At 35.7% G+C, this 23,255-nt stretch overlaps 1 protein-coding gene across 4 annotated transcripts in view; it reads left to right on the forward strand.

Annotated features, from left to right (window-relative positions):
• USO1 (USO1 vesicle transport factor) overlaps window positions 1-23,255 on the forward strand; it is a 96,100-nt gene that overhangs the window by 52,765 nt on the left and 20,080 nt on the right. For 3 of the 4 annotated variants that reach the window (XR_009701112.1, XR_009701113.1, XM_061192381.1), the window contains exons 9-18: window positions 4,609-4,787; window positions 10,949-11,089; window positions 12,919-13,007; window positions 13,404-13,558; window positions 14,169-14,380; window positions 16,054-16,074; window positions 21,615-21,725; window positions 22,066-22,184; window positions 22,336-22,517; window positions 22,784-22,905. Coding sequence is in view for 1 of the 4 variants with exons in the window: in XM_061192381.1 (XP_061048364.1) it covers window positions 4,609-4,787; window positions 10,949-11,089; window positions 12,919-13,007; window positions 13,404-13,558; window positions 14,169-14,380; window positions 16,054-16,074; window positions 21,615-21,725; window positions 22,066-22,184; window positions 22,336-22,517; window positions 22,784-22,905 (1,331 nt within the window). In the remaining 3 variants the exon portion in view is untranslated. The remainder of the gene's footprint in view (window positions 1-4,608; window positions 4,788-10,948; window positions 11,090-12,918; window positions 13,008-13,403; window positions 13,559-14,168; window positions 14,381-16,053; window positions 16,075-21,614; window positions 21,726-22,065; window positions 22,185-22,335; window positions 22,518-22,783; window positions 22,906-23,255) is intronic. The other variant, XR_009701114.1, reaches the window with a different exon arrangement.

Consider the following 23,255-nt stretch of genomic DNA (forward strand, 5'->3'; position numbering starts at 1 on the left):
ATATAGGTAAAACAAAATTAGATAAACGAGAAAGATTAGATGAGTCACTTCTAGTAAGTGAAGAGTGAGAAGGGAAGTGCTAGGACAAACCCTAAGGAATACAAATTGTTAAGAGATCATAGAGGAAGAGGTATTGGTAAAACGGACTGAGAAGAAACAGGCTGCGAGGCAAGAGGAGAACCACACTTAGAAGGGTTGGGGGAATTGGTAGCACTGTAAGAAGTCACTGAGTTATCAAGATAGGACAGAAATGTATCTGTAGGACTTAGAACATGGACATCATTGGTGACCTTGGGGACAGCACTTGTGTTTAGTGGTTGCCTCAGAATCCAGATTGTAGTGTCAGAGGAGTAAATTAGAAGAGGGAAAATAGAATAGCAGAGAAAACTCATACCAAGAATTTGGTAAAGTCAGGGGAGAGCCAGGTGAACAGAACTGGAGGTTGACAAGGAACTATTTTTCTCTTCTTAAATTTTTTATTGAGATATGAAATATTTCAAGCATACAGAAAACAATAGAAAATAGTATAACAAACACTTGTGCGCCTACCATCCAGTTCTTTTAAATAAAGTATCCTTCTGAATATAATCTCACAACTTACTGTTTTGGTTTTTTTTTAATTAATTTTTTTTTTTTTCGCCACACGGCACGCGGGATCTTAGTTCCCCAGCAAGGGATTGAACCCGCACCCCCTGCAGTGGAAGCTCGAAGTCTTTACCACTAGACTGCCAGGGAAGTCCCACAACTTGCTGTTTTTTATTCAACCTTGTGTTTCTGAGATTTATCCATGTTGATATATGTTACTCTAGTTCATTTATTTTAAGTGCTATATATTATTCTGTATTATGAATATACTATGATCTATTATTTTCTGATTAAGTTGACAATTAGGTTGTTTATATCTTTGCTAATATAAACTGTTACAGTGAATGGTCTTTATGTATTTACTTGTGTATTAAGTTTCTCTATATACCTACAAATAGAGTTGTACTTTTTTCACCATTACCAGATATTGTCGAATGGCTCTCTTAAGTGGTTTTATCAATCTGTACTCCATCAGCAGTGTTTTCAAGTTCCTGTTTCTTCACATCCTTGTCAGTCCTTCCTTGCCAATTTGATGAATGTGAGATAATATCTTATCGAGATTTTATTTCATTTCTTAAATTAATGAGATTAAGCATATTTTCATGGGAGTAGTCACCATCTATTTTTGTTTATCTTTTACCCCTCTGAATTACCTTCTTGCCCGTTTTTGTATAAGATCGTTTTTCCTTTTCCAGTTGATTACTGGGAGTTCTTTATGTATTCTGGATACTAATCATTTGTTGATTATACATGTTTCAGTTATCTTCTATTAGTTTGTTTATAGTGTTTGTATTAAAGTTTAAAATTTTAGCATAATAACGTGTTGGGGTTTTTTTATAGTTTATGCTTCTATGTTTTGTTTAAGAAATCTATCTCTACCTCAAGGTCATAAAGAGAGTTTCCGTCACTTTCTTATACTGAAGTCTTTTAAAATGTGTCTTTTACATTTAATTAATAGGGATTTTGCATTTGAATGATGTTATAAGATTTGTGATCAAATTTCCATACGTGTGAAGGTCTGTTTCTGAGTTCTCTGTTATCTTCCATTAGTCTATCTAGTTCTACACTAAAACCACACTCTTTTAATTACAAAAGCTTCATAATAATCTCCTATCTATTAGAATATAAGAAAAATTTCCTATCTTGGCCCTCTTCAGAATTGTCTTACGCGTCTTTCCCTTTTATTCTTCATATGAATGAAACTTATTTGCTAGTCAAGTTATCTGAAAATCCCAGTTGGGATTTTGATTGGAAATATATTGAGTTGTTTGGGGTTTTTTTTAAGTTATTATTTATTTATTTTTGGCTGCGTTGGGTCTTCGTTGCTGTGCACAGGCTTTCTCTAGTTGTGGTGAGCAGGGGCTACTCTTGGTTGCAGTGTGCAGGCTTCTCATTGCAATGGCTTCTCTTGTTGCGTAGCACAGGTTTTAGGCACGCAGGCTTCAGTACTTATAGCATGCGAGCTCAGTAATTGTGGCTCATGGGCTCTAGAGCACAGGCTCAGTAGTTGTGGCACACGGGCTTAGTTGCTCCGCGGCATGTGGGATCTTCCCAGATCAGGGCTCGAACCCATGTCCCCTGCATTTGCAGGTGGATTCTTAACCACTGCGCCACCAGGGAAGTCCCGGAAATATATTGAGTTTAAAGATTAAGGAGAATCGTCATTGACTTTTTCTATCCATGAACCCAGGTATATCTTTTAATCTATTCAGGTGGTCTTTTATGTCTTTCAGTAATGTTTTATAATTTTGAGCACAAGAGTTGTATATTTTTTTTTTATTAGATTCATTCCTAGGCATCTCATACTTTTTGTTACATGTGAATGGGATCTTTTTTTATTACATTTTCAAATTGGTTACTACTTGATTTTTGTATATTGATCTTGTATCCAACCATCTTATTAAACCATTAGTTCTCCTTGGACTTTCTGCGTAGATACGATATTTTCTACAAATAAGTGTAATCGTTTTTTCTTTCATTTCAGTTCTTATACCACTTTTCTTTTCTTTGTCTCATTGCACTGATTAGAATCTCATGTATTGCTGATGGGAATGCAAAATGATACAACCATTTTGGAAGACCGTTTGGTGGTTTCTTACCAAGCTTAACATACTCTTAACATACAGTCCAGCAATCACACTCCTTGGTATTTACCCAAATGAGTAGAAAACTTATATCTATACAAATCCTGCACATGAATATTTATGGCAGCTTTATTCATAATTGCCAAGACTTGGAAGCAACCAAGATGTCCTCCAGTAGGTGAATGGATAAACAAACTGTGGTACATTCAGACAATGGAATATTATTCAACGATAGAAAGTTATCAAGCCATGAAAAGTCCTGGAGGAACCTTAAATGCATATTGCTAAGTGAAATAAGACAGTCTGGAGAGGCTACATACTTTATGATTCCAAGTATATGACATTCAGAAAAGACAAAACCATATAGAGACAGTAAAAAGACCAGTGGTTGCCAGGGATTCGGGGGTAGGAAGAAAGAGGAATGAATAGGTAGAACACAGGATTTTTAGAGCAGTGAAACTGTACTGTATGATACTGTAACAGTGGGTACATGAAATTATACATATGTTGAAATCTATAGAATTTACAACAAAAAGAGTGAACCCTAATTTAAACTATGACCGTGAGTTAATAATGTATCAATATTCATTCATCCGTCTAACAAATGTACCACACTAATGCTAAGTGGTAATAGCAGTGGAAACTGAGACGGAGGGAGTATATGGGAATTCCCTTTATTTGTTGCTCGGTTTTTCCGTAAACCTGAAGCTGCTCTGAAAAATCAAGTCTGTTTTTTGGAGTTTTTGTTGTTGTTGTTGTTTTGTTTTGTTTTTGACCCTGCCGCACGGCTTGTGGGAATCTTAGTTTAGTTCGCCAACCAGGGATTGAACCCAGGCCCTCAGCAGTGAAAATGCAGGGCCCTAACCACTGGACCGCCAGGGAATTCCCTAAAATCTGTTCATTTTTTAAAAGCAATTAATTTTTATAATCATGCAGCTTAACTAGTAGCGAAAGTGTGCATGTACTACACAGAGGAACCTACTCGCTGTGAGCATCCAGCCTCTTTTTTTCATATGCTTTGCAGAGGAAACAGAGCTCATTGGTTAGGAAGCCTGAGGAGTGGCCGGATATCTGTAAGGAAAACCAGGAGGGAGTCGTTAGTGTTTTAGAAACCAAAAGAAGAGGAAGTATCAAGGAAGAGGCATAAAGACAACAATGTCAAGTGCTTCTTAGCGATTAAATAATATATGACTGATTCATTCAACAAATGTTTAGTAGTGACCTACCATGTATACATCTGATATCTTGTCTCTCTTTTTTTTTTTTTTTTTTTTTGGCCTCACCACGTGGCATGCGGGATCTCATCAAACTTGCGCCCCCTGCGGTGGGAGCGCAGAGTCTTAACCGCTGGACCACCAGGGAAGTCCCGAAATGTAGACTTTTTTTTTAAAAGCCATTTTACTTTCTTCTTGGAATGCTTTTCTGCATCCCACCTACTTCCTGTGACTAATTCCTGCTTATCTTTCCCATTGGTGTTTATTTTATTATTATTTTTTTATTTTGGCCGCACCATGCGGCATGTGGGATCTTGTCTCTATATCTGCTGAGGATACAGAGAGGTAAGTAGGACATTCACAAATTCCTGTCTTCATGAATTATAATCTAGTGAAGACAGATACTACATAATAATAAAAGGAGCAGGCTACTGTGAGAGCATATAGCTGGTGATCCTAACCTACTCACTGGATCTCGCTAATCATTCCTGAAGAAATGATGTGTAAGCTGGATTTGAAGAAAATATGTGAGTTACTGAGGTGAGTGGATAGTTGAAGATAGAAGTCAGGAGATCACTGGGGGACCTGAGAAGGAGCAGGCTCACTGCCATGCATACTGAAGAGATGCTGAGCATTGAGATTTTTCTTTTGAAAATGTTTGAGGATTGAATTTTCCTTCAGGTTTTATCAAAACCTTAACATTCCACTTTACATTCTTTCCCCAGGTATAGTAGTGGAAGATTGTCTGATTTTGCTTCAAAACCTGTTAAAAAACAACAATTCCAATCAAAATTTTTTTAAAGAAGGCTCATATATTCAGCGTATGAAACCTTGGTTTGAAGTTGGAGATGAAAATTCAGGCTGGTCCGCACAGAAAGTGACTAATCTGCACCTAATGCTACAGGTATACTGTCCTTAGACATAAATGTGATAAGAATTTTGACAGTGATCCTTTCAAAGGAAAGAAAATGGCTTGTGTTTGATAAATCCAGGATGTTGAGTTGGTTTCAGATGGGCTTTTTAAAAAAAAAAAAAAAAAAAACCCTTTTAATATGGAGATTTGCAGTTATACGCAGAGATAGAGATCCCCCCACACACCCCCATCAGTTAGTTTCAATAATTATTAACATCTGGCAATTTTGTTTCATGTTTTATCCCCCTCTCTGGCCCTGCAGGATTATTTTAAAGCAAATCCAAACATGCAGTTTCCTGATAAGTTTTGCACTAGAAAATAACAGATTAGCTTGTTGAGTTGAATTTTTAAAATCTACTATCTTCAATTAAGGTTCTAATATCATAAATTTTAATACTCAGAATATTAAGTTCAAAGAAATTCATTCAGTAAACATTTACTGAGAGCCAGGCACTGGATGCTTGGAAATGAATGGTAATGTTCCTGCCCCCAAAGATTAATAGTCTTGAGTTTTAAATCTAATACAAGTTAAATTGACAAATCACGTGTAATTTTATTTAAGCTTTATGGTGAAAGCTTGGTGGTGATAGACAGTAAAAGCGAAGACAGTAGGATCCCAAATGAATTCTACATCAGAGAAAGTGGCGAAGTTTTTAGAGTATTTTACTTATTTATCCCTTTATTGAATTCCCCTTCTCCAGACCCTTAAGCTTATACGGGTCTCCCACCTTACTGACTCTCTAGTGATTCCTGTGGGTCTTCGAGTGTCTCTGAATTGTGCCTGCATCTCTGAAGTTGTGTTCCTCAAAACTAGATGGTTAATCAGACTGGTAATTAGAATCCACATATTGTTGCATGCTCTGGGAGTTGCCTGCATAACATTGATTGATAATGAGGGTGACCATATGCCCCAATTCACCAGGCCAGTATTCATTTTGTAATTACTAATAGTGACCTCTTTCACTTCAAAAGTGTTCCAGTTTAGATAATAAATTATATAGTTAGCCTATTTAGAATATGCCTAAAAACTGTTAGGAAAATATTTTACAGGAGAACATTGGCAGAATCTTTCTATTTATACTCCCGTCTTCATTGTCTCTGTTTTTACATGTCAGTATTACACATTTCAAGGCTGTTAGTTTTTTATGTTTTAGAAATAGTGTCCCAGTGGTAAGCTTGATATTTTTGCTCAACACTGCTTTCTTAATAAAGGAAATTCCTCTAGAAAAGTAATTTTCAAAATGTGTTTAGAGAAAATGAAGGGACATATATATTACATATATATTTCTTGCCAGAGTGAAAATTGAAACTGCTTGAGCAGCTTACTCATGTTTTATAGCTTAGGGTACTATGTAAATAATTATTTTTGAAGAAAGTCTCACTTGTTATAAAGTAAAAGTACTATTTTACCCCCTAAAAAAATTTAGAATAGAGTGCTGCATATAAACAGAAAAACACAGTATTCTAGTTATATAGTAAGTTAGTTCTTTCTGTAAGTATTCTTTACTTTTAGAAAGTGAATAAACTAGATACTAATCTTGAAGAACATAAACTTCAAAATAAGGAAACTGAGTTTAATTCACTTTAATATATTCTCCACTCAAAGACTGAGTAGTTGATGTAGTCATAGCTTCACAGGCCACAGGTTATCTTCTGCTTTTCACCCTATTAGAGGGCTCTTTCTTGATAGCTTTATTGCTTATATTTAGGGTTGCTTGTATTTCAAGTTCTCTATTATGCACCAAATGAAAATGCATTATAAATGATGATAAACAATCCTTTTTGGATAGATATTTCCATTTAGAATTACTCATCATTACAGTTATAATTATGGAATTCTAGGCCACTAAAAATTGAAATTGATCCACTTGAGGATAGTTCATTCAAATTTTGCAAATTAAATTTGGGGGAAGCATCTTATTGAAAAATTTTTTAGTTGTAAAACATTTAAATTTTTTCTTGGAATGATAATTTTATGACTAATTCTACCTACAGGAATCCGTTCTATGCCGTTTTTTGGATAAATACTGCCAGTGACTCTCAGAAAGCTCATTACCTTATGAGAGACTCCTTTTCATTATTATTATATTTGTTATGGTGATCTGCGATCAGTATCTTTGATGTAACTATTGTAATTGTTTTGGGGCACCACGGATCACACCCGTGTAAGATGGAGAACTTAATTGATAAATGTGTGTGTTTGACTGCTCCACTGACTGACTGTTCCCCGTCTCCCTATTCCCTGAGACATAACAATATTGAAATTAGGCCAGTTAATAACTTTACAGTGGCCTCTAAGTGTTCAAGTGAAAGGAAGGGTCGCATGTCTCTCACTTTAAATCAAAAGCTGGAAATGATTAAGCTTAGTGAGGAAGGCATGTTGAAAGCCTTCATAGGCCAAAAGCTAGGCCTCTTGCACCACTTAGCCAAGTTGTGAATGCAGAGGAAGAGTTACTAAAGGAAATTATAAGTGCTACCCCAATGAACACGTAACGATAAGAAGGTGAAACAGCCTTATTGATGATATGGAGAAAGTTTTAGTGGCCTAGGTAGATGATCTAACCAATGACAACATTCCCTTAAGCCAGAGCCTAATCTGGAGCAAGGCCCTTACTCTGTTCAATTCTGTGAAGGTTGAGAAAGGTGAGGTAACTGCAGAAGAAAAGTTTGAAGCTAGCAGAGGTTCATGAGGTTTAAGGAAAGAAGCCGTCTTCATAACATAAAAGTACAAGGTGAAACAGCAAGTGCCGATGTAGAAGCTGCAGCAAGTTATCCAGAAGGTCTAGCTAAAATAATTAATGAAGGTGGCTACACTAAACAGCAGATTTGCAATGTAGATGAGACAGCTTTCTACTGGAAGAAGATGCCACCTAGGACTTTCATAGCTAGAGAGAAGCCAGAGAGAAGTCAATGCCTGGCTTCAAAGCTTCGAAGGACAGGCTGACTCTCTTGTTAAGGGCTAATGCAGCTGGTGACTTTAATTTAAAGCCAGTGTTCATTTACCATTCCAAAAATCCTATGGCTCTTAAGAATTATATGCCACATCTTTTCTGCCTGTGCTCTATTAAATGGAATAAAAAAGCCTGGATGACAGCACATCTGTTTACAACATGGTTTACTGAATATTTTCAACCTACGATTGAGACCTACTGCTCAGAAAAAAAAGATTCCTTTCAAAATATTACTGCTCATTGACAATGCACTTGGTCACCCAAGAGCTCTGATGGAAGTGTACAAGGAGATTAATATTGTTTTCATGCCAGCTAACACAGTGTCCACTCTGCAGCCCATAGACCAAGGAGTGATTTTGACTTACAAGTCTCATTATTTAAGAAATACATTTTGGGGGCTTCCCTGATGGCACAGTGGTTAAGAATCCACCTGCCAATGGAGGGGACACAGGTTCAAGCCCCAGTCTGGGAAGATCCCACATGCCGCGGAGCAACTAAGCCCGCGCAGCAACGAAAACCCAACGCAGCCCCCCCAAAAAAAAATATATGTTTTGGTTTCTTTGTTTTTTAATATTTATTTATTTGTTTGTTTGTTTGTTTGGCTGCACCAGGTCTTAGTTGCAGCATGCGGGATGTAGTTCCCTGACCAGGGATCAAACCCGGGCCCCCTGCGTTGGGAGCATGGGATCTTAACCACTGGACCACCAGGAAAGTCCCTAAGAAATACATTTTGTAAGGCTGTAGCTGCCGTAGATAGTGATTCCTCTGATGGATCTGGGCAATTGAAAACTTTCTGGAAAATGAAGAACATTTGTGACTCATGGGAAGAGGTCAAAATATCAACATTAACAGGAATTTGGAAGAAGTTGATTCCACCTGTCATGGATGACCTTGAGGGATTCAAGACCTAAGTGGAAGAAGTAACTGCAGATGTGGTGGAAACAGCAAGAGAACTCGAATTAGAAGTGAAGCCTGGAGATGGGACTGAATTGCTACAGTTTGTGATAAAACTTGAATGGATGAGGAGTTGCTTCTTATGGATGAGCAGAGAAAGTGGCTTCTTGAAGTGGAATCTACTCTTGGTGAATATGCTGTGAAGATTGTTGAAATGACAACAAAGGATATTACAAAAACTTAACTGATAAAGCAGTGACAGGGCTTGAGAGGATTGACACCAATTTTGAAAGAAGTGTGGGTAAAATGCTATCAAACAGCATTGCATGCTACAGAGAAATCGTGAAAGGAAAAGAAAGCCGATGCGCTAAACTTCATTGTCGTCTTATTTTAAGAAATTGCCACAGACACCCCAACCTTCAGCAACCACCACCCTGATTAGTCAGCCGCCGTCAGCATCAAACTCCACCAACAAAGACATTGTGACTCGCTGAAGGCTCAGATGGTGGTCAGCATTTTTTAGCAATAAAGTACTTTTTTAATTAAGGTTTGCCCATGCTTTTTTAGACATAATGTTATTGCACACATAAGGGACTACAGTATAGTGTAAACATAACTTTTATTTGCAATTAGAAAACCAGAAAGTTTGTGTGATTTGCTTCATTGCGATATTTGCTTTATTGTGGTGGCCTGGAAGAGAACCTGCAATATCTCCGAGGTATGCCTGTATTTTTTAAAAAGCAGGAATAGAAGGGTAATAAATTTAAAACAAAAACCAACAAATAAAAACCACTGACATCTAACTAGAAAGGTCCAAGAACAAGAGCCAATGTGTAGTCTTAAAGCCTGTCTCCTGTGACGTCAATTTATTAATGAAGCCTCTTTGAGAATGTCTGCTAGGCCAGACGTGGAAACATTAACTATTTTAATTCTTCATAGTTTACTGATTTAACGACTGACTGAGTTTTTCCACAAATTCTAGTGATTGCCGGTCACCTTTTTATTCACCAGCAGTAAAAATAGCACTTTTCATACCCATTTTATTTTTTATGTTTTATCTCCCCCCCACAAAAACGTCCCCTTTCTTAGTGAAGTCGTTATCTATCATATGCACCAACTATAGCAATAAAATTGTTTTAGTCTCCTCTGTTATATCATTGATTACTTCTGTACATTTAGGGTAACATTTGTATAGCACCTTGTCATTAATAAAGTATTATCATAAATATGCCATTTGATCTTGATATATATATATATATATATATATATAAGATTTTGTACACACATATACATATAACTCTAGTTTTAAAATGTAAGGTATATACAAATTTATTTTGAAGATGTAACTGTGCTGAACAGTTGTTTGAGATAACATTTTTCATGGCTCTGAAATTTCATGTTCAAGGTTAGACTAATCATAGCATCATAGAACCTTAGGGATTTAATTAGCATTAACAGTCAATGAGGCTAACCCCTTGCCTAATGCACAAATCTTCAGCCATGTCTCCAGTTGTTTTTACCCTCTCTTTAAATATTTCCAGTTTGGGGGGAATTTTATCACACCTCAGGCCATTCTATTTTCAGACCTGCTTTATGATTAGGTCTTTCATCCTTACTTCCATAAGAAACCTACCATCCTCTTACTTATTCATTATTCATTTTTTGAATACGGACTATGTTACAAATACTGTGCTTGTTGTTTGGGATACAAAAAATGACTGGGGCTTCCATGGTGGCGCAGTGGTTGGGAATCTGCCTGCCAATGCAGGGGACATGGGTTCGAGCCCTGGTCTGGGAAGATCCCACATGCCGCGGAGCAACTAAGCCCGTGAGCCACAACTACTGAGCCTGCGCGTCTGGAGCCTGTGCTCCGCAACGGGAGAGGCCGCGGCAGTGAGAGGCCCACGCACCGCGATGAAGAGTGGCCCCCGCTCGCCGCAACTGGAGAAAGCCCTCGTACAGAAACGAAGACCCAACACAGCCAAAAATAAATAAATTAATTAATTAATTAAAATAACAATAATAAGTAGGGCAAAAATCTTGTTTTAAAAAAAAAAAATGACTGAGGCAGTTTCTACTCTCTGGGAGTTCACAGTGACCTGAAAGAGATAAAATTAAGGAAATAGCATAATGTGGCATGTACTGTAACAGAACTGTGGCCATGAGAGCATGAAGGAAAGAGCTCCTAGATCTGGCTGAGCAGTTGAGGGAATCCTTCACATAGGTTTTCTGTTCATATAGATCAAATTTGTCTCAAGACTTTTCAAATCTTTAAAAGACAGATTTTGTGTTCTCTTTCTTTCACAGCTTGTTCGTGTACTGGTTTCTCCAAACAACCCTCCCGGTGCTACCAGTAGCTGCCAAAAAGCTATGTTCCAGTGTGGCTTACTGCAGCAGCTTTGCACTATCCTAATGGCCACTGGAGTTCCTGCTGATATCCTGACTGAGGTAAACCAAATAAAGGCAGAGGCTACTCTTTGGAAGCTGAAATCAGGAAGCCTAGGAAGAATTAGATATCAGCTGAATGAAAAATAGGAATTGTTAACCATTCTTGTATGTTAAATTCCTTCTTGACCCTATAAAATATTAGCATAATGATGACAGTATCAATTCCAAAAGGTGTATTCATTCCTCAAGTTTAATAATATATAAATAATGTTAAAGCTTAGAAGATTGCTCATTAATTTTATTGTATTCAACAGAAGTGTACAGTATGATTTATGTTTTTAATTTTGAGCAGAGTATGACTTGGTCAAGTAAGATTTGAGTCTTATTCATAGAATAATAAATTCTTCTTCCTTGACATATGGCATTTTCTGTTTCTTGCCTATTAAGAAAAAGAAGTTAGTTTGAAGAAAAGAAGGGTTTAGTTTATTTAATTTTTTTTCTCAAATTAACACATGCATATTAAAAGCACAGATAATAGGAAAAGTTTTATAGCAAAAACTGTCTTTGGACTCCCTCCTCCCTACCCTAAGCCCCACTTCCCCCCTATATAACCCTCCCACTTTACTTCCTCCTTGTCACCCCAGTAATTTGTATTTAAATCAATAATCAGGGTTTATAGTTTTATGACTATTCCAATATTGTTTCCTGCTAAGCCAAATAGAGCCCCATATCTTTTTTTTAATAACCCTTTTTCTTTCCTGAGTTATAATAGTATTCTTTTTTCATTTTACGGATTTTCTATGTATCTATACATATTAACACTATCATCTGCTTAACACATTGTTCCCCATTCCAGACCTTCTTCTGGAAGCCCTCCATCCTCCTGCTCCAATATGGGCTGCTTATTCTCTATTTCTGCCACACATCTCTTATCCTGGGACTTTCATTCACCATCCTCCAACGATCCTTTTTCCTCTCTCTTAACTTGGGGATTCCTTGGTTATCTGGATTCTGTGTCTTTTTCTCCCACCCCTTGGTTCATTATCTTATTTTACTTAACTTCCTGAGAGAGGGCAAATGGCAAGATAATTTGTTTTTAGCTCTTTCATGTCATTCCTCCACCTGCAGTATGACTCTGATGTTTGGTTAGGTATGGAATTCAGAATTGGAAATCATTAACACTCAACTTTTAGAACATTATTCAAGTGTTGCTGTTAAGAAATCCGAAGCCATTTTGAATCGTCATCCTTTTTGTGTAACCTGCTTTCTCTCTCTACAATCTTTCTTTGCTTATGGTATTCTGAAATTTACTGGTGATGTGCTGTACTACACACCCCACCCCACCCCCGATAATTTTTGGGCCCTTTCAAGCCAGAGACATAAGTACTTCCGTTCTGAGGATGTTTTACGTATTCCTTGACCATTTCCTCTTTTCTGTTTCTGCAACTCTATTAATAGATTGTTGGACTTTCTGGATCCAGTTTGTCTTTTTATTCTGTTTTCTTGGAGGTTTTTTCAACTTCATCCTTAAATTGAATTTTTAATTTGTTACGTTTTAAATTTGTTCTCTGATTTTATTTTTAAGCATCCTTTTCTTGTTTCATAGAAATGGATTCTATCTCATAGGAGATATTAATTATAGTTTTTTGAGATTTTAAATGCATGCGGTCAAGTATTATTTTTAGTTAGAGGCCTACGCTTAATGTTTTAAAATGTTATCTCAAGAAAGTGTTACAAGACTATAATGCTGTCACTGATTTTTTTGGTGTCTAAGTTTTGCCATTTAAAAGCAAAAAGCAAAAGAATATAACATTTTCTTCTTTTGAAAACAGGTTTTTTCCCTTGACTGACTTTCTCTAAATTCTCTCCCCCATCCCCATTCATTACAGACCATTAATACTGTATCAGAAGTTATTCGAGGCTGCCAAGTAAACCAAGACTACTTTGCTTCTGTAAATGCACCTTCAAACCCACCAAGGTAGGAGAAGGGAAATACTGAGATCCCACAGAGGAAGTAAAAACTTACTTTGGGATTTTAGGATATCTCATATACACATCTTATTCTTTTAAGAAGTTCAGTTATGTGTTTTGAAACAAATTATCTGACAAGATAAGTATGTTGGTATTTTAAGAGTTTGTGGTCTTTGGAACTTATGTATTTGGGCTCAGGTATCACTTCCTAGCTATGTGCCTTAAGCAAACAGATCACTTCATTTCTCACAGCTGCAGTTATCTTTTCTGTGAAATGGAGATGAAAATAGTTACTCGCTTGTGTTCTGGCTATGGTTTTTCAGTCAATAAAAATGACTAGTTATTGATTTGTGTACCTGGATTGCAATGTTTCTTTTTGTTCTTTTCTTTTTAAATGCAACAGACCAGCCATTGTAGTACTTCTTATGTCCATGGTTAACGAAAGGCAGCCATTTGTATTGCGCTGTGCTGTTCTCTACTGTTTCCAGTGTTTCTTATATAAAAATCAGAAAGGACAAGGAGAAATTGTGTCAACACTTCTACCTTCCACTATTGATGGTAAATAATTTAATTCTTTTTTTTTTTAATATTTATTTGGTTGCACCAGGTCTTAGTTGCGGCAGTCAGGCTCCTTAGTTGCAGCATGCATGTGGGATCTAGTTCCCTGACCAGGGATCGAACCCAGGCCCCCTGCGCTGGGAGCGCAGAGTCCTATCCACTGCGCCACCAGGGAAGTCCCGTAAATAATTTAATTCTAATTACAGTTTTAAAGTAAGTAATTGTCTTTTAAGCTTTTAATGGTAAAATATATCATAAGTGTGTAGTAGATATTTAAATGTAGAATATTAGAATGTAATAGAATATTTAAAATATTGCATTTCCTTGAATTTGTTTTAGAAATGTAGTTTTTAATTAAGGTAATAATTTCTGGAGTATTACCATCATCGGTTTGATGCCTAAAGTATTCTAATATTTCTTTGTTCTGCAACTTTTCTTCCTAAGTACTTTTTTGTCATCTTTCCATTTGTTTTTGAAAAAACAGACTTTTGAAAGTGTTACTTAATACTACTAATTAACGAATTTTTAAGTAGCATTTCATACTATTTTTGTGTGTTTGGAAAGCAACATAATTAATTTTTACCTTATTATCTGCCTGCCATCTTTGTAGCAACAGGTAATTCAGTCTCAGCTGGTCAGTTGTTATGCGGAGGTTTATTTTCTACTGATTCACTTTCAAACTGGTGTGCTGCTGTGGCCCTTGCCCATGCTTTGCAAGAAAATGCTACCCAGAAAGAACAATTGCTCAGGGTTCAACTTGCTACAAGTATTGGCAACCCTCCAGTTTCTTTATTGCAACAGTGCACCAACATCCTTTCACAGGTAAAGTAGCCAGCAAAACTGCTCTAAGTGTGGGGTGGGGGGCGGGGGGAGAAAGTTTCACTTTGATGTCAGTGATACAGGGATTTAAGGATGTCCTTAGTAGATGTAGATGAAAAAGGAGAGAGGCAAGGACTGCTCATTAGCTCATTGTCACCAGAAACGGTTTTGTGGAGAGAACGCAATAAATATTCTTATAAGAATGGTTTTGTCAAATTGTGAATAAGGTCTGCATCATAATGGGAACACATGTTCTGGACAGAAAGGTGGTTTTTTTGGATTTGTTTTCTTTTTATATCATCCACACAATTCTTGCATATCATTTTCTGTTTCTGCTTAATAGCTGAATTCGGGTCATTTATGAGAGGGAATAGAATAGAGTGGTTCATAGCTGTGCACCTCGCTCTTTCTCTTCCCAGAGCAATTGATCTTCCTTTCAGAAAACAAAAATAAAATACCACTCCAATGCTTATATAGTTAAACAGTAAACCCCCTGATGTCTGTGAGCTCTCAAATCCTCAAAATGCCAAGGCGTATAATTTACCTAGTAAGATGTAGGTAAACAACTTAAAATGTTTGCATTCCTTTAGACTCCTAATGAAAACAGCGAAGCTTCATTGAAATGTGGATGCTAAGGCATTTAGGAATGTCCCTTACTATTATTAGATGATTTGCCCACACGTGCCAGCCTTGCTGTTAAACAATTCAGGTTCATACTTTAGCAAAACTGTAAAGTCATAGACATTCAGAGTCTCTCAAGGAGAGTAAAAATGTACATAAGTCTAAAATTGGTCTATCCACTGGTATTATCCTATCCCTTCCCCCTGATATGCAGAGTCCTTCTTAATTTTTAATTTTGCCACACTTGTTGAATTGTTTTATTGTGAGCTTTTAGAGGCCATCAGTGCTATCCAAATGAAGTTATAAACGAAACCTTGAAAATTAACTGCACTGAAATGGGAGTTGAACACTTCCTTTGTTGCTTCCTTTGTTGCTTAGAATAGGTTTACTTTGATTGAAAGCCTATTTTATCTTTGTCATTTGTCTCTTAGTGATTTTTTAAAAGTACCCCAAAACATTCATATCCTTACTTATTTAATACTTGTCATTCTCTTGTTGCTGTGTGTGGAAACAGCTATTCATTTCTCTTTTTTTTCCTTAATTTTTTATTGGAGTATAGTTGATTTATAATGTTGTGTTAGTTTCACATGTACAGCAAAGTGAATCAGTTATACATGTATCCATTCTTTATTAGATTCTTTTCCCATATAGGTCATTACAGAGTATTGAGTAGAGTTCCCTGTGCTATACAGTAGGTCCTTATTAGTTATCTATTTTATATATAGTAGTGTGTAACAGCTTTTCTTGAGCCAAACAGAAATTAACTGTCCAACAGTCATCACCACATACTTCACTCTAACATTACATTTACAATTAATGCATAATGAGAAATCCTCAAGATAGTGGTGTGTTACCAGTCTAAGTAATGACAATGCTATAAAATTATCCATTCCCCTCTAAAATGTATATACATTGTTATATAATAAAAGATTAGAACTATCCTGTCCCAAATTATTGGCCTGGGTTTCTAGAGACTGTATTTGAGGGATTTTTCTAGATTTACATTTTTCTAAAGCAGTAATATTTGTGAATAATTTTTAATGTATAATTTGCAGGGTGATAAGATCGACCGACGGGTATGTATTACTTGTTTGGGCTTAGGCATTTTCCTCCTACAGCAAGCCTTTTTCTTTGTCTTGGGTTTTGCTGATTGGTTTTTTTAACTGCTTGTTTGAAGTTATATTCTACTCACACTTGTATGTGTCAGCAAGTTAATCTCTATCGTGGCGCTCCAGTTTTTCTGCGTGGGGTATTGTAGTGGTGTTATTAAGGACTATGGGAATGAGAATCTGAAGCTATACTTGTGCTTCTTCTGGGGATGCTTGCACTTTCTGGAATTCCTTGGTTTTGGGTTTTTGGTGTGATTTTTCACCCAAGCTTGCTTCTTTATTTCCAATGAAACCATTTCAAAGGTAGTAAAATTTAGGATTAAGCATTTTGGCTTTAATCAGTATATGAAAGAATGTGATGACTTTTATATTACTTAGGTTATTGAAAATATACAATAGTAAGTATAATTTTGTAATTTGAAAGAGTTTAAATATCTTGAGTTATTCTGGATGTAACACATATGCTACACTACCACTGGGGATTAGTTTTTAATGCGTGTTGGGGGAGAGTGTGATTTGTGTTTGGTTTTGATTTGTTTTTTGGAGTATTTGGCAAAAATGGCATGTGCCTTAATTCCATACTTGGAATTTGTGTTCATAATTTGTGTTCAATTATGCAGTGTGGATAGTAGTAACTGAGGTCCTATTAGGAATTGTATCTTTGTGTATGAGCATGATTTAACACATGTTAATAACTCACACACACATATTTGGCAGCTTTAGCTGGCAGAATTTTTTATATTAGGTAATGTACTTTATAAGTATACATGTCATTCATTTAAAAGGGAAATTTTTGGAGGTATAATTTATATACAGTAAAATGCACAGACCTTAAGTGTTCAATCTGATGATTTTTGATGGTTGAATATACTTCTGTAACCACCACCCAAAACAAGATATAGAGCATAGTATTCAGAAACCCAAAAAGTTCCATCATGTCCCTTTCCTTTTAATTCTGTGTCCTCAGAGGCCACCACTAAAAAGTGAATCTGATCATAATATTCTAGAACCTCATTTTAATACTTAAACACTGGAAGTTTAAACTGTTAGCTTTTCATATTTTTTAAATGAACAATGCAAAAATACTAAACTTGAAATCCACAGAGTAGGAGTATGAGGGATTTTTATTTAGAAAATATAATTGGGGCAACATAGTAGCTTATGTTAAAGGTGATTTCAGTTTCGTTTATTTTGTCTGTGGTTCTCTTCCATCCTGTAGAATCTTTGGTTTTGTCAGCGGTTCACAAACTCTAGGGGGCTGAGAAGAGATAGGTACTTTTTCTTGACTTAAACCTGTAAACAAACATGCAAACAAATGTGTTTGTGTAACACATAAACAAAATGAATAGTTTTAGTCAGAAAGTGAGGTGTGGCATTCTTTTCCTTTTTTTCTTTTTTTTTTGTTCGCGCTGCATGGCTTGTGAGATCTTAGTTCCCCAACCAGGGATCGAACCTGCGCCCCCTGCAGTGGAAGCGTGGAGTCCTATCCACTGGACCGCCAGGGAATTCCCAAGTGTGGCATTCTTTTAGCTGGTTTAGCTGTTTATATTGTAAGGAATCCATCAGAAAGTGAGAGATCTCTGAAATAGAATGTTTTGATAGCTTTTATTGCTCAATTTCTAATTTTACTTGTTTGGAGGGATAGAGCAGCTTGATCAGGGTTTTGTTCGATTTATATTATTATCAACATTTTATGATAGTATACTGGACAAATACTGTAACATTTTTGCACTCTCTAATAGTTTATTTTTCTTTTCATTTTGGAAAATTTCGAAAAATAGAAAGTAGAAAGAGAATAATGTCCCTCATTCTACTACCCAAAGGTAACTACTGGTAAAATTTCAGGCTTTTTTTTCCCCTATACTGTTTATTTACATAGCAGTGATCATACATTAGATTCTATTTTGTATTCTGCATTTTTTCTTACAAGTATTTTCCGTGTTATTAAACACTAAATCAACATCACTTTATATGGTTGCACAGTATATATTTCACTAAGTAGATATACCCTAAGTTAGTTAACCATTTGCACATTTAATTATCTCCCATTTTTCCCTGTTATAAATCATGGTTTGATGAACATCAGAATAACGTAGTCTGCACAAAAGACCATTATTACGAAGTCCTCACTTTGCACGTTTACAGTATGCATGGATTTCTGTTAACTCAGCAAAGCAAGGACTTGCCTGCATTTCACTGATGTTTAAAAAAAAATTATCCCAGCAATTGTATCGTTTTTTTCTTTTCCCAGTTCAAACTTCCGCCATCTATTTTAAATTGGAGGCATTAGTTCTGCTATTAATATGCTAGTAGGTAGAGAGTCGTAGAGTCACAGAGTTAGATATGATGGTAATAGTTTATAACATTTGTAGAGCACTCACTGTGTACCGTGCACTGTTCTCTAAGTTCTTTATGTGTATTAACCCATTTATAATCCATGAGATAGGTATTAACTCTTACCCCTGTTTAAGGATGAGGAAGAGAAGTTAAGTAAGTTGCCTGAGGTTTCATGGCTGTTGAGTTTTAGAACCAGGATATGAATCCTGGTATCCTGGCTTCAGAGCCTATCCTCTTAACCTCTTTGAGATCATTTAATCCAACCACCTCTGTTTACTAAATGAAGAAGTTGAGGCCCATGTAGCGTATTGAACTTGTCCAAGGTAAGGCAGTAGAAGATTTGGTTCTTCTAATTTCCAACCAAATGTCGTTTTCACTGACACCATACTGCCACTCTTAGAATTAAAACTTTAGTCCTTTAAATTTGACATGGGTAAATACATGGTTTAGAAATCAAAATGATACACGAAGTCTTGGCCCCAACCCTGTCCTAGTTACCTGCCTCCTATTACTCTTTTCTTCTACATCTGGAAGTGTTTTTTCTGTATATGCCCTGATCTGCACCTTGGTGTTTTGTTTTGTTTCACTGAATAGAATCTTGCACTTCTCCTTGCAAAGTAAAGTAAGATTATGGTGTGCTAGGTGCTCTCTTCCCCCACAGCCTCCCAACAGTGTGTTGTCACACTTGTACTTGTGCCAGTCTGCTGATAGGTGGAAAATGTTATCTCAATGAGTTTTAATTTATATTTTTCTTACTAAAAGGCTGAATAGTCTTCTATATATTTATGCATCATTTGAAGGTTTTTTCATTAAACTCTTTTATCATCTGCCCATTTTTCTATCGGGTTGTTAATCATTTCTTCTTTATAGGAACTCATATTAAGGAACTTAACCCTTGTCTGTGATAAGTTACAAATATATTTTTCCTGATAGGATCTTGGTGTTTTGTTTTGGATTTTTTTATTTTTTTTTTTTTGGTATCAGACTTTTATTTTATCGCTTCTACATTTTAAGTCATACTTAGGCTTTCGCCACTTCAAGATGTTAAGGAATTTGCCAGTATTTGCATCTCATACTTTCTGATTTCATTTTTGCATTTAAATTTTTGTTCTCTTTTTCTCTGAATTGTGTGAGATATGGATCCTCTGCTCTTTTAAACTGCTCTCTAGTTTTGCCAACATCTTTGAAGTCTGTCTGTGACCACTGATAGTTATATTCTGTCTTTTTCACATACTAAATTTCCATTTGTAGCTGGATCATTCCTGGACTTTCCGTTCTGCTCCTTGATTTCTGTCTGTTCATGAAGTAGTATCACCTCATTGCTCTCTTTCATTTTTTTACAGTTTCTCTAGTTATTCTTGCTTGTTTATTTTTCCATTTGAACTTGAAAACCAGGTTGTTTCATTCCAGAAAAAAAAAAGAAAACCTGTTGATATTTTTATTTGGATCATATTAATTTTACAAATTAATGCAGAGTCAGTATCTTCATGATCTTGAGTCGTTCTCTCTAAGAACATGTGTCTTTCTGTTGATTTGTGTCTGCTTTTGTGCTCTTTAGAAGTGTTTTTAAACTTTCCTCATTTAGGTTTTATACAGTTTTGATTAGGCTCATTCCTGAGTACTTATCTTCTTTTGTTGCTGTAGTAAACAGGGTGTTCCATTCTATCTTCTACGTGGTTCTAACTAGTTATGTTTGACTGTGCTCTTCTTAACCTTCAGTTAGACCCCAAAGGACCTACTTTTCAAAATTGAATCTGATTCCATTATTGTTTACTCAGACATCAGCCAGTGATTTGATAGAATGCCCTTGTATATACAATGTCGGTATATTTGGTACCTGCAAATGGTATTCCAGTAATAAACTTTTTATGAATAACCAGGGGAAATCAACAAAACATTCACATTTATAACTTGAGTAATTAGTTGTAAATTCTCTGTGGCACATAGTCAGTTGAGAATAACTGTATATTTTTAAACTTCACTGTACTTGGGAAACATGAAAATATATTGTGGACAGTAATGACATAAAGGCAAGGAAAAAGTAAAAATAATGCCTTATGTAAAAACTAAATTCATGCTGATTAATGCTTACTTGGCAAATCATTTGAAGAGGTCTGATTTGAATTTGTTTAATTAAATATTAAATATACTTGAAAAAAGATTATGGAAAGGCCAAGATGCTGACATCAAGGTTCATGAAATTAGAACTGTCTGGCTGAGTGATAGAAATTTTTCAAAACACAGTAATGGTTACTTTAAATCCATTCCTTGTCTAGATTTTTGAATAATTGCATTTTGGATATTTTCTGAAATTACTCCCAGAGCGATGCATTACTGTGCTAATTTCCATTATTTTGTTTCAAGCAAGTTTTGTTTTTCTTAAACAAAAGTACAGGTTATGTAATATAATGTGGGCAATGGCAATATTATGAGCTAAGAGAATATCTCATATAAGAGATACAAATGTGTTATATTAAAATTTAGGAAACTGTAATGTTGATGGACATGCTAGTTTTCAGTATTGTTTAACATACTTGGCAGCAGTATAGTTAGTGGTTTGAGGCACTTAGCTAATTTAAATAAATCTTTTTCTCCTTCATTAAGTTTGTGATTTCTCATTATTTGGCGTTTCTCAGGGGGTTTGTAACATGGTTTATTTATTTTCTTGTTAGAGAAATATATTCGTTAATGAAATTTGACTAAATAATTCAGGAGATTATTTCTTTGTATTTTTCTTGATGTTTTTTGAAGGAGATAGAATTTGTCCCTTTATGAGAAAATTGTTTTTAAAATTCCTGTTGAAACATCATAAATTTGCCAGCAAATTTATGTTTTTGTAAAGTGTTTTAGGATTGATAAAATTTCTTAAGCATCCACATCATATATTTTCTTCCTTAGCATATCAGATTTTCCATTAATAGTATTTTAGATAACCTGGTGTATGCTTATGAGCGTGGATCAAGTCTAATTTCTGCTCTCTGTTTATTTTGGGAAGTGCAGCCCAGAGAGTACACAAGAATGCATTCTCTTGTTCAATTTTTAAAATCTAGATTCCTGACACATCTTTTATAAGATGTTAAATATCTTTTTATGCAGATGGGGAGGGATCTTAGGGCAACTTTAAGTCTGAAAAAAATAAAACAAGATTTCTGCCACCTTGTTTATTGCAGGGAAGCAAAATACAGACAAGAGTTGGATTACTAATGTTGCTTTGTACCTGGCTTAGCAACTGCCCCATTGCAGTAACACATTTTCTTCACAATTCAGCCAATGTTCCCTTTGTATCCTTTATGTTTTAGTAAGATACATGTAAGTATTTACCTTTTTTATCTTTTCTATTTCTTCTTCTCAATTAGAGTTAGCTCCATGCCCGAAATATTTGAATCCTCTTTATCTATGTTGCAACTTTTTAAACTGTTAAGGTGACACCAATGCTTACTTAAGCTGTGTGTGTGTGTGTGTGTGTGTGTGTGTATACATGTACCATTGTTTTATGTTTGCTCAGACTGTGTATAGAAATTTTTGTAGAAACTCTTAACATGAAATACATGTCAAATTCAAATTGTAAAACAAAGTACTCTGGATATTATGAACCATTAGTTTTCTTAACAAAGATTTCAGCTTACAGGACAAATTGCAGAAAATCTTGGAGAGGAAGAACAGTTGGTCCAAGGCTTATGTGCTCTTCTGTTGGGCATTTCGATTTACTTCAATGATAACTCACTTGAGAGCTATATGAAGTAAGTAAGGGGAAAATGCCAGGGGAAAATGACTTGCTAATGTCATCAAGAGATAATGATAAATTTTTTCTGCCAAAGTGTAATGTAGACCAAGCTTTTATGTTTTGTTATGACTTTTTTTTTAAGCATCTCAATATGCTTATCTCTGTAGAGAGAAACTAAAACAACTGATAGAGAAGAGGATTGGCAAAGAGAATTTCATAGAGAAACTAGGATTTATTAGCAAACATGAGTTGTATTCCAGAGCATCTCAGAAACCCCAGCCAAACTTCCCCAGTCCAGAATACATGATATTTGATCATGAGTTTACAAAGCTGGTAAAAGAACTTGAAGGTAAGACAACAAAGTTTATCTTGATATTCATTAGAAAGTAGTACCTAGGATTATATTGTATATGTATATTCTGGGTACATGCAGATTATATGATAAGCCTAAAAGTATTTTTTTTCCTAGCTCTTGGTCTGTGGCCCATTTAAGGACTTTTGGCATTCAGTAAGATTGGAAAGATGATTTCTTATCTCTCATGCAGTTAGGCCATATGTTTTTACTGACTAAGTCTTAATAATAAAACAGTATTTTAAATAAGTCTTCTTTTACAGGTGTGATAACTAAGGCTATTTATAAGTCCAGTGAAGAAGATAAAAAAGAAGAAGAGGTGAAGAAAACACTAGAGCAGCATGACAGTATTGTGACTCACTACAAAAATATGATTCGAGAGCAAGTACGTACTGAAATTATATACAATCTCTGTTATACTAAAAGTATAGATACTTCTCTACTTTAGGGAGGAATTTCTCTCGGCATTTACAAATGCAAGAGGATACACAAAGTAAAACTCATCGTTTTCCTAAACAATTCAAAAGCATCTGAGTATTCAACAAACTGAGAGCTTAGTATGTGCTAAGCAAGTCTAGTGGTAAAGATGATCGAAGGTATGTGGCAGCATTGAGAGGCACCTAATTTAGCTAGGTAGGAGCAGGAGCTTGGAGAATACAGAGAAGCTGAGTCCTAAAAGGATAACTATGAGTAAGCTAGGCAGAAGCAGAGAGAGGGACGAGAGGTGTTATTGGC

This window comes from Eubalaena glacialis, chromosome 5, assembly GCF_028564815.1.
Source record: "Eubalaena glacialis isolate mEubGla1 chromosome 5, mEubGla1.1.hap2.+ XY, whole genome shotgun sequence".
NCBI classification, from domain to species: domain Eukaryota; kingdom Metazoa; phylum Chordata; class Mammalia; order Artiodactyla; family Balaenidae; genus Eubalaena; species Eubalaena glacialis.